The sequence below is a fragment of the Wyeomyia smithii genome, chromosome 3 (genome assembly GCF_029784165.1).
Source record: "Wyeomyia smithii strain HCP4-BCI-WySm-NY-G18 chromosome 3, ASM2978416v1, whole genome shotgun sequence".
NCBI classification, from domain to species: domain Eukaryota; kingdom Metazoa; phylum Arthropoda; class Insecta; order Diptera; family Culicidae; genus Wyeomyia; species Wyeomyia smithii.
In genome coordinates this window covers 262,464,939-262,477,299 of record NC_073696.1, presented here as the reverse complement: position 1 = coordinate 262,477,299, position 12,361 = coordinate 262,464,939, and the positions used below count along the sequence as shown (strand labels likewise).

Genomic DNA, 12,361 nt, shown 5'->3' with positions numbered 1-12,361 from the left:
CAAGATTGCGGTGTGTTCAGATGTGAAGGAGATGTTCCTGCAAATATTGATGCGACAGAGTGATAAACATGCGCAGCGAGTTCTTTGGAGAACCGATCCAAAGCAAAAACCCGATATTTTCCTAGTAGATGTGGCAACGTTTGGATCGACCTGTTCGCCAGCGTCAGCCCAATTTGTTAAAAATAAAAACGCCAGAGAGCACAGTGAAAAGTACCCCAGAGCAGCCGAAGGGATACTGAAGAGTACTTATGTAGATGACTATCTAGACAGTTTTGGATCAGAGGAAGAAGCATGTCGTGTTGCTCAAGAAGTGCGACAAATTTTCCGAAATGGCGGATTCGAGCTAAGAAACTGGCTCTCGAACAACAACGGCGTATTGAAGCACCTTGGGGAGAAACAAGCTGCTATCAGTAAAAGCCTAGTTATGACTAGCACGAGTTGTGAGCGCGTACTTGGGATGCTATGGAACCCGCTGACAGATGAACTCTCGAACGCTTTTGGAAAACAACATTATACCAACAAAACGTCAAGTTTTACGTTGCGTCATGACGCTCTTCGACCCTTTAGGATTGTTGGCAACTTTCCTAATCCATGGAAAGATTCTTGTGCAGGATTTATGGCGTGAGGGAATCGGATGGGATGAGGAGGTTGGTGAAAATCCGTTCAGAGACTGGTGCAGATGGATCAAGATGATCGACTTTATAACGGATGTTCGAATTCCTCGCTGTTATTTTCCTGATGCATCGGTACAAACCTACAATCAGGCTGAACTTCATGTTTTTGTTGATGCGAGTCTTCTCGCGTATGCTTGTGCCTTATATCTGCGAACGACTAATAGCAACGGTACGCCTCAGTGCACGTTAATCGCGGCAAAGGCAAAAGTCGCACCGCTCAAACCCATGACGATACCGAAATTGGAACTACAAGGCTGTGTATTGGGAACCAGATTGGCGAAATTCGTCGAGAGCAACCACTCGGTCACTATTGGCAGGAAAATTTTGTGGACAGATAGCTCAGTCGCCCTTTCGTGGATTCGAGCTGATCCTAGAAACTACAGACAGTTCGTAGCGAATCGGGTTGGCGAAATCCAAGAGTCAACAACCGGTGACGAATGGAGATGGGTCCCCTCTGAATCAAACCCTGCCGACGAAGCTACAAAGTGGGGGACTGGACCAAACTTTGGCAATAGTTTATGGTACAATGGACCAGAGTTTTTACGCTGCTCCGAGAATAAATGGCCGCGTGCCGCTGATGACGTTGTGAATACCACCGAAGAAATTAGATCATCCATTCTTTTTCATAAAGCCTGGCAGCCAGTGATTGAATACCGTCGTTTTTCCAAATGGGAGAGGCTTCTGCGGAGTGTCGCCTATGCGCTCCGATTTTTGTATATTTATCTAAAAAAGGGGAGAAGACACGGCCATCTGACGCAGCCGGAACTGGAAGCGGCCGAAATTGAAATATTAAGGCAAGTTCAAATGGAATCTTACCCAGATGAAGTGGCCACTCTGAGAAAAAATCAAAAGCTACCAAAGGATAAACAGGAGCCAATCGAGAAGACGAGCTTGATTTATCAGCTTAGACCGATGTTAGATGAACAGGGAATACTGCGGCAAAATAGTCGAATTGCGACAGCAAAGCATATAAACTATAACGTACGCTGTCCGATAATTTTACCACGAAAACATTACTGTACAGGTCTACTTGTGGAGAAATACCATCGCACCTACCATCACGCGAACGCGGAAACTGTCGTGAACGAAGTGCGTCAATTGTTTGTCATTCCGAAGCTCCGAACGCTGGTGAGAGAAGTTGGACGAAATTGCCAGTGGTGTAAAGTGCGCCGAGCGCAGCCTGCAGTTCCGCCAATGGCACCGTTGCCATTTGCCCGCCTGGCTGTATACGACCGACCGTTCAGTTACGTCGGACTGGATTACTTTGGCCCACTGTTGATAAAACAAAACCGTTCTACTGTTAAAAGATGGGTTGCGCTCTTCACGTGCTTAACGGTTCGGGCAGTGCATCTCGAAGTAGCGCACAGTCTTACGACTGCATCGTGTATTTCCTGCATACGTCGTTTCGTTAACCGCCGGGGTTCACCTGTAGAAATATTTAGTGACAATGCTACCAATTTCCATGGGGCTGAACGAATACTCCGTAAGCAAATCAATCGAGAATGTGCGATGATGTTTACTAGCTCTAAAACGAAGTGGAGCTTCATCCACCCTAGTGCACCACATATGGGTGGCGCATGGGAACGCCTAGTTCGCTCAGTAAAGGAGGCAATGTCAGAAGCATATGTCGAAGGGAAACTGAACGATGAAGAATTGCATACCTTGATCGTAGAGGCAGAGGGCATCGTAAATAGCAGACCACTAACTTACCTACCACTCGATTCCGCGGAATCCGAAGCTCTCACCCCTAATCACTTTTTATTGGGTAGCTCTAGTGGAGCTAAGCAACCGAACAATAACATCAACCACTCAAACAATACTTCTCGCGAGTCGTGGGATCAAATAAAAGGTCAACTGGATTGCTACTGGAAACGTTGGCTAAAGGAATACTTGCCAGTGATCAGGAAACAAACTAAGTGGTTCGAGAACTCTCGACGTGTCGAAGTTGGGGATGTTGTATTGATAGCCGACGAAGGCAAACGGGATGCATGGACACGCGGACGTGTCATTGACGTCATCACTGCACCAGATGGTCACGTTCGCCAGGCTACAGTGAACACTGCGAAAGGAGTTATTAGACGACCTGTATCCAGAATAGCGGTGCTCGACGTAGGAATCGATGGTGCGACCGGTGGACCGCACCCGGGGGAGGATGTTAACACAGGGACGTTACTGTGCGATGTTACCACAGGGACGTCGAGTTCCCAGCAAACCGACAACCTTGCCGTCTGACTGTAAGTAAGACGTCCTGTCACTCTGGAGGGCTCTTTTTGAGCTGAGTCATTGGAGAAAGCACACGCGCAACCGACCGACTGAACCGATTGTCCAAATTGTTTGATTAGAAATTGTATTAGTGAATATTTAAAATTGAAGTGAATATTTAGAATTGTATTATTAAATTGGAGGTAATATTTCGTGATATATTATGTATTAAGCTTGCTATTTATGCACTTTAAAGGCAGACTTAACCTAACCCAAGTTGGCCAGCCGAGAACAAAGGCCTGCAACAAATATAATAGCCACTGAATTGTAAGTTGCTTAAAATTAAATTTAGACGAAAAAGCATTAAAATTTCTTGTAGATTGAAACAACGCAAAATATAGTTTCGATATCAGTAGCTGCGCCTTTTTAATTCGCTGCGCCAACACCACCCTAGTGCATCCTTAGAGTAATGGCAGGAAGCAAGATTGGGCCAAAAGATTGGAGGATTGTTATGCTGTTTAACCATGGGTAACAACTTTTCTGCAAACACTCTTTTACGTAAATTTTACCATTCATTGTGTCATTCGTAATGAATGGACGAGATATTTTCCCACATTCACAAATGGCCTGCCAAACCATTACCTTCTTGCCGAATTTTTCGGTGTAAATGGCTTTCACTGGTCCAGGGACATCCTTTCCCTTCGGTGATGTATAAAATTGCGGTCCTGGCAGAGTCTTATAGTCCAGTTTTATGTAGGTTTCGTCATCCATGATAACACACCCCATTCTTTTGGTCAGAAGTTTGTCATAAAGCTTCCGAGCTCTCGGTTTCACAAATTCAGCTTGTTTTGGATTTCGTTTTGGCTGCTTCTGCTTCCGACGGGTCTGCAGACCCATTCTTCCCTTGGCACGCATAACGTTACTCGCCGAGGTTCCAAGCTTTCTCGCCACATCTCGTACTGATACTGAAGGATGCCGCTTGTAGTATTCCTCAACCTTTTTGTCCATTGTGGGATCAACAGGCCCGGGTTTTCTACCACGTCTTGGGGCATCAGTAAATGTGCACTCTTCACAATACTTCCGCAATGCGGTTTAAACTGCTCCGACATTTATACCTTCTTCTCTGGCTAATTTTCTCATAGAAAGACCACTCACGGTGCCCCATTTGTGCACAATTCGCTTTCTTTGCTCGGGAGAAAGGCCACGCATTTTCAAAATTTCGCACTAAATGTTAGAAAATAGTAAGAGGGTGGTATTCAAGACACGACCGCATGACGTTGACTACGGGTGAAATCGGCCCGAGATGACCGGTACTATTTTGTCTTTCCTCCTTTCAGTTGCTAACACTTAGCGTCCGTATGTAACCGGTACGGTTTAGTAATGAAACTAATGGGGGTTGATTGATTGATTTCTTTTGAAGGGACTTTAACCCCAAACGGTCATTCGTCCCTCTGCTTTGCTTAAGGAGAAACAGTCTCTTATATAGCTCAAAGACATACGCTGGATGATGGTGGCTTCTCAAACCTGGCGGTGCCACACGCAGTGATGCCACATTTTCATCTGTATATTGGAGCTCAAAAAATCTTATCACCTTGGTAAAATTTGAAAAAATCTGTAGAATAAAATCTGCATATGTACTGGACATATCCTTCTCGAAAAAAATGCAATATAGCTTGTTTAACATTTTTTCCGCGAATTCATTCATGCACACGTTTATGCGTAGCATATGAATATAATAAAACCTCCGAGACGCTCGAAATGTTCGAACTGTACCTTTATACCAAGGCTTCGTCAGTTATTTAGAAAGTAGGAGGGGCTAATGAAATTACAAGGAACGTAAATAAGCATCGGAAACAGAAAGTGACAACAACAATAACAACAAAGTCAGATCGATTGTATCCGTTAGTGTCGACTGTGCTTGGGAAGAGAGGTAGTGATTGGCTGCGCGGTATGATTTAGACAATCGATATTAATTACCAATTTTTCAATAGTGTATCTCAAACAATAGTTTGTTTTTGTTACATAAATTAAACCGTGAAGGAATTTCTGATCGATTGATGTCAAAACCTCGAAAACCTGATTATGAATGACTGAAAAATAAGCGCTCAAAACCTGACCACTTTTCCCTGGTTTTCTCTGGTTGAATTACTAGATTTTCAAATTCAGGTGCCCAACTTCGGTATAGACGTTAGTCAACGTCAAAATGACAGCATCTGTTTCTTTTGGATGTAAACAACCGGACGCAGCCAACGTTTTGTTGAATGCTGCACGTTATTTGAAATGACGGTTGATCGTAAGTGTATTTATAATTATCGGAACGGTCTATACCATCGGCAATATCAAACACGCAACAATGCTTCCATACGACACTGGTAAGGGAACATTTTCTTCTTTCAAGCCGCGCAGCACAACACAACACGTGTTATTTTGTTGCCTTTATGAGAGCTTTATCGGTCCGGCTCGACAGACTGTCCACAAGAAATCATTTTTGTACATCCGTATTACGGAACTGAGACAAACTGTAGGAACTGGAAATAAAGGCGGTGCTTATCAAAAGATTGCTCTGAGCCAGAATGACTGAGATGTATTTTTCGTACATTAGTATTGCGACATACGAAATAATTTTCATCGAACGTTGGAGAATGGTATAACTTTAAATAAAAAAGTTTCACCTCTATTTCCAGTTATACCATTCTCTAACGTTCGAAAAATGTATTATGTCAGAGCGGATATCGCATGGGATCTGACCATGAAACATTTATGCGATAGTTGAACGAAAATTGCAATTGCAATAATCGGCCTTTTTCAAGGCTACTACATGTATTTGGAAGATCATAATAAATGGTTATTAATAAACTGCAACTGAGGTTTGATGCTGCTGCAATTGCGCAGCAGTGTGATGTTTATTACGATTCGTTGATACTGTGTATAACCGGCGAAATACAGGAAACAAATCCGATTTCAAACAGAAAAGTTCGGCACGTTCTGCTCACGGTACTGAGTCCGTATTAGAAAATTCACAACACTTCATTAACAAGGATGTAACGTCTTAAAAGACGGTTATAGTTTGACATCACAGCAGAATTTCGACACTTATATCCGACACGAGAATGGGAACATTTTCTTCCTTCAAGCCGCCCAACACGACACGATACATGTTATATTGTTGCCTTTATGAGAGTTCCATCCGGTTTAGAAAAAAAAGGTGAGCTCGTGATTGGATAGCCGCAGTTTTTCCAATTGGTCTCTAGGCAATTTCCTTACTGGTTTGATTGGAAAGATATGCCAATCGTTTTATCAAAAGTTTGGTTAATACTTCATCTATCGATTAAAAAATTAGTGGTCAGGATCTGCTTAGTAAAACTAATATTACATGCTCTTAGCACGTACGATTTTACACTATACCATCCTGTTATTCCTGTACTTAAGTTGTAAAAATTGTAAGTAAGTCAATTTACTAAGATTTCACCATTACAAACCAGTCACTTCTCACAGAATCTCGATCATACGCATGGTTCATAACCATCTGCAGAAGGAGCATCTTTGCCGATTAAGGGTTCCTCCGGTGAAGCTCTGTCTTCTCACAGCTTCATGAAATACAAACAATCTTCGTATTCATGTACTTAACCGAGGGTTCCGGCGAAACCTTCGCAAAATGAAAGTTCTTTCTGCTTTGTTTTAAACATTCAACAAAGCTGAAATCGTTAACTGTTACTGCACAGTAACATGAAATTTAGGATCTAATTAAATGTTACTAAACAAAGGTCAGATGTCTCTAGAGAACTGTTACCGCCCTGGCCACGTCCTTGCAACTGTTGGGGAACGGAAAAGGAATGTTAGTCCAACATTTACTTAAGAGAACCGCAGAGAACTCTACGTGCTCTCATAAATGTTACATGAGATGGGAAATTTTAGTAGGAAAGGAAATCCCTGGGATACATCTGTTAGATGTTGCGGGTCGATAATTGATTATGTTATAGGTATGAATTTTCAGAGCTAATAAAAGCTGAGGCTGTTGTAATTTACCGACTTTTTAGTTTAAATTGTATTTTATCAGTTGAATTTTTAGATTATTTATATAGCGATTTTACTGTTTTATGTTTTGAGGTTAGGGGTGAATGAATACATAGATAGTTTATAGATTTGACATAATTGTCATTAGAAGCAAATTGATGTTCAGACAGCCAAGGGTTTTACCACATCATATATTTCCATTACATCTAAACTGATAGTCGAATAATGTCAAATAAGACCCACGCGAACAAAGTACAATGTTCTCCGAAACATAAACTCGAGCCTCTAAAAAATTTTGTTAAGTAACTCATTCGTATGAACAAGAAGTCCTATGTATGTTTACAAACATTCTAGTAAAAAAATTAGTTTATTTTTCCTCTACTCTCAACCGAAAATACATACAAAACAGATCTGTATGAATCTGCCTCTACACGTCGATGATCAAAGCAAAAAAATGCAGCGCTGCCTACATGTCAAAAAACAATTGATTGAGTATATGGTATATCAACACAAACAACCCACAGAAAAAAAAAATCTAAAAAAATCTTATCACTTAACTCGCACAAAATCCTCCAAAGACTGCATATTCCAATAGTTTTGTTGTTTGGAACTCCAACACTAGTATTTTTAGTAGATTTCACTATTTATTGTCTCGCCAAACACACTTTAAAAGAATAAATTACGTGGAGATAAAAACGCGAACAAACAATCGGCCTTGTTGCCAGTTCTCACCAATACAACTGATTTCAAATATTTATGAATAAATTAATACGATTTCTTTTCAATTTTCTTTCAACAGAGTCAACTTGAGCACATCAATTAGTGCGCTTTCGACGTAGAATTACGTCTTACGGCAACATATATAGGGGTACAAATTGTGAAACCGGAAACATCGAGAGCGTCACGAATATTGCCCACTTTCAAATGTTTTAAGCTCAGTCAGTTTCCAACGGATTTTGTTCATTTTTAAAGCAAAAATAATATACGAAAAAAGGAAAAATGTACCGCTACACACCATTAAATTGATTAACCCTCATCGAGTGTATATTCAAAGCTGTCGCGAAAAAATTATTGACATCAGACAGACTGTCGTAATTCTACGTTAAACTTGCGGTCGTATTTTATAAAGAACCTCTTCAACTTTATAGCTGTGCCTGTGTATCGCTCCTCGGCCTAAAGGCTAAGATCAAAGTGTGAATTTTGATGTCCCTAGCCGCTTCGGAAGTACATCAAAAGCCCGCGGAATGATTGCTCGCCTGGTTTGTCATTTTCCCATTTACTTACGGGAAAACTTGATTTACAAAACGCGACGCGACACAGGACACAACACTTAGCATTCTTACCAAATAAAAAAGGGCCTAAAATTACCTTTTCTGACGACCGGTTTTACGATCTTGCCTCTGGCTAGGAATCCTTCAACTACTCAGACTTGTGCAAAAAAACTTTGTGCATCTCGCAGATTTTTGTGCACGTCTCTAATATTTGGAAGGAATAAGAGACAGAGAAGAGAGAGAATTCTATCTGAGAGTCAAGGATGCGGGCAGAACATATGCTGTTGGGAGACTGCCCATCAATTTTCTAAGCGACGAGTAAGAGCAGATCGGATGTCATAGCACACTTCATTCGTCTCGTACCGGAGATGTCTCTTACTCTTAAGTACAATCAAAGATAACTAGAACAAGATACCTAACTTCCATATTTTTCATACATTTTGAACACGACCGATTCCCGACGGTTAGTGCTGCCATCTGATGACTTAAATTCTGATGAGCAAAACCGATTTATCGTGCATAGTTCGTCATCGATCGTTGAGCTGTTCAAGATTGTATATGAAAAAGGTGTAGCAGTTTGGTCAGCTCGACGCTTAAGATAACATGCAGATTAATGATATTGTCATTTTTTGCACTAAATGCTATTGCCATATTTTAAGTACTTCAAAGTACGAAAGAAAAGTGTGAATTTAACTGTCAGAGTGGGGGTTTATATCGAGGGGTTATATTTATTTTCAGGTCTCATTCTACCAGAACTTACAGTCTGATATGTCGCAAACCAGGTTTCAGAACCATTGTGCAAATGGCCAGGATCATATTTGCTTCATTAACCTCTGTAAGAGTGGAAAACTTGACTGTAGAGCGGGCTCAAAGCGGTTATCAGGAAGTTTCTCGCTTGCTTTAAAATGACGTGCCGGTAATTCTTGATTCTTCCGGAAAGTTTCATGTTTGAGAACTAAACATTCGTACACGTTATCACAATTTTTCGGATGGCAGCACAGTAATGTCGTCCACTTGGATACTGAAAAAAATGTTTTACCTTTCAGCAGTCATGTCTTGGCCTTGTCGTCAGTTGATTTTGACGTTAAGCATACATCATATTAACAGTGTATAAATTAGTTCGACTTTTGCTCACGCGCAGCGACAATCATGTCCGATGAATTCTGCAAGAGTCAGGTATCTTGTTCTAGTCATCTTTAGTGCAATGAAAGCGTTAGTTTAAAATTTACTTAATTATTTTTCGTAAAAGTTTTATATCTCGAGATTGGCTCATATTACCTCGGAATACGATGAAACTATCAAATTTGACATAAAATTAGCTGCATTTGTCGAAAAATGCAATTTAATTTTTAAATACAAAAATAATCAAAAAAAAAATCAAAAATCAAAAAAAACATTTTTTCTAGATTTCTTGGTTTATTTTGTTCAACAATTACCTATCAGTATTTTTCGGACGTCTTACGTTTATGAATTGTAGGAAATAGAAAAGTGGTTGTGAAAAAAAAAATTCTATATCTTGCAACAAAGAGAGGGTCCCACTGAGCGGGGGGTTTTCCACTCGACACCAAACTTGGGATTCTTCCAAAGTGACACTAGATGCATAATACCCCCAATTTTGAGCAAAATCTGTGATGCATGTGGCATGTACACTTCGTATGGAATGACCCGTATGTTTTATAAGGATGCTTAGTATACCCCACTGCTGTGCTCATTTTGCACCACACACCGAAAAAAAAGTTTTCACTGTACGCTGTATTTTCGAAAAATCTCTGGTGGTGTAAAACTAAACACGTTTATATCGAGATTGCTATTTTGAGCGCTAATTTCACAGTAAATCATTCCTATGTTATTTTGTGTGCATCACGCACAGCAATTTAAGCTCCGACGCGAAAAGCAACATAAAAACAACTTTTCAATTACACACTCTTTTTATTACTTCGATCCAAACACTACAAATTTAAATATGGTGTCGTCAAGTGATGCGTTTCTCGTGTCTGGTATTTTAAAATAGACATACAAACATTCTAGCAACAAAATACCATTCATAATGACTGTTTCAGCATTTCCATCGGTAGTAGTTGGAAAAGTGAAGTCTAAAATAAACACAATCATATGTCCAAGGTATTCACATATAAGCACCCCAACAACTGACATAGCCTTTTTGGGTAAAGGAAATACTTCGGATGTTAGAATGTCCGCCATTGGTAGCATGCCTAGAGCTGAGCAAACTTCAGCTATGGTGTACATTAATGGTATTATCCAAGGTTCTAGATGTTCCAATGTTTCCGACATAATTGCCAAAGCTACAAGTAATGCAGCCGTGACAAAAGTTGAAATCGTATACTGGAAGCGCCGTGGCAGAAGGTCTATCGAGAATATTGCTATAACGGCAGCCACTAGCTTACTGAGTACTAAAATAGATGGGCCCCAGTTATGGCTCACGGGTGTTGTCTCGAAAATTGCCGACACGCTTAACATCTTCGCCATGTTCATGGTATAATTGAAAACCAGTAAGTTACCCACCTTCAGCGATCCACAAAAGGAAAACACTTCCAAATTTCCTTCAGTATAATAAAGCCTATTCTCCATAGGATGGCTATTCGTTCTCCTAACAAGAAGCTCAATTTCGTTGAACTCTTCACCGATAGATTCGGCCTTCGTTGGATCGTTTCGTAGAATTCGCAAATTCTGCCGAGCAAGAGCTTCGTTTTCGAGTCTCCAGAGTACGTGAATTGGCGACTCTACCATGAAGAAAAATATCAGCACCCCCGCAATACAGCTAAAGGGCATGATGATTATGCCGAAGGCTCGATTAGGGTGCATATTCGGTTCGACGGTGTACGTATGGTTCGTTGTAACCATTGATATTAGCGAGAAAACTGAAGATAAAATTTAGGTCGTCATGAAATAGTGGGTTGCTTTAAAAAAAAACTTACCAGTGATACCCGCGATTATGGATGCTGTAAGTATGGCGATGAATTTTGCTCGAAATTGTTTGAGGGTTATTTCTCCACTGTAGATTAGCATAATTGTGTGTGCGACTCCGTGACCGAGACCTAAGAAGATAACTCATTGTTATATCAGGGTAATCTGTTGTAGTGATCGACATAGATTCGCGTAGAGTTTAGAAGGTCGGGTCCGAAGTCCGATTGAAGCGAAACCTCCAAGAAACAGAAATGTAACGGGTAAAGAGCTGGCCAATGCTTCTGGGGCTCTTGTCTTGAGAATTTGTACTTGAATTTTTGTTTCGATGTCGATCAATTGAACGTTCCAAATGCTACTTTTTTTATTGCTGAAGCTATGATACCAGCAATATTACCTGCAACGACTCTCGAAGTAACGGTCACTACGTAGTTTATTGGTAGTATTGCGAAAAGCACTCCATTTATTAGGAAAAAGAAAGCCGATGCCATCTGCGAAGTTAGAAAAAAACCAATTCATCTCTTTTTTGAGGAAAAAAATCTGCTCTGATTAAGTGTTCAGAAATAAATTTTAGAACCATTTATTTCATTCATACGGTTGTGACCTTCTAACTGTTTCACTCACCAACCAGATGCGGTTCGAGAGAAGATCTTTAACTTGGCCCAATAATACCAGTGCGGCAACCACACCAGTGAAAAACGACAGTACGGCAAACCTGTACTTCTGAACTGTTATTCCAACAGCCCACTCGTTACCGGGCATGTTCAGGTGGTATATGCTCCATCCAATATGTATTCCTCCGCAGAATGTCAGCAGCAGACCTGCAAAAGAAATGATTCGACCCAATACAAGTTTCAGCTCTGAATGACTCCACTGGAAACCAACCACCCGAAACTGCTCCCAGTTGCCTTCCTAAACCGGACATTTCGATAAACTAAATTCACTCATCTAACCGCATCCAGTAGCGGGATAGATTCGATTGCCAATTTGGATGCTTGCTATGCTAGGCTTTCATGAATAATTTTTTCGATCCAGGAATCACGTTTACCAAGAGTTTGAACGTACATCTTATGAGGACAGTTCTCAGCACTTTATCGCATAACTGGAGCGTTTAATTTTCGGTTGCTTATCTCTAAGCCGACCAAAAAGCGATACAATATGAAATGATTGAGTGATAGCGTTTCATTAGTGCGACTACATTATTGGTTGAGTACCTATGAACGAGGAAAACTCGACGTAGGATACATAACAGGAGGGGTCACTCTAAGTTTCATGTAT

At 40.7% G+C, this 12,361-nt stretch overlaps 2 protein-coding genes across 3 annotated transcripts; one reads left to right on the top strand and one right to left on the bottom strand.

Moving 5' to 3' along the window:
• The first annotated feature begins 689 nt into the window (after nt 1-689).
• Nucleotides 690-2,906, top strand: LOC129729235 (uncharacterized). The gene has a single exon (XM_055687732.1). It carries the CDS (start codon nt 690-692, stop codon nt 2,904-2,906), a length of 2,217 nt encoding a protein of 738 aa, XP_055543707.1.
• Nucleotides 2,907-10,090: 7,184 nt separating this feature from the next.
• LOC129732447 (uncharacterized) lies at nt 10,091-12,161 on the bottom strand. 2 transcript variants are annotated; one of them, XM_055693340.1, is made up of 6 exons: nt 11,969-12,161; nt 11,708-11,904; nt 11,481-11,574; nt 11,098-11,217; nt 10,314-11,040; nt 10,091-10,254 (listed from the first exon to the last, which is right to left on the bottom strand). In XM_055693340.1, the coding sequence occupies exons 1-6, from the start codon at nt 12,006-12,008 to the stop codon at nt 10,218-10,220; spliced, it is 1,215 nt and encodes a 404-aa protein (XP_055549315.1). In that variant the 5' UTR covers nt 12,009-12,161; the 3' UTR covers nt 10,091-10,217. The 2 variants fall into 2 exon arrangements, with proteins under 2 accessions (XP_055549315.1, XP_055549314.1); XM_055693339.1 differs by having other exon boundaries at nt 10,091-11,040.
• Nucleotides 12,162-12,361: the final 200 nt, after the last annotated feature.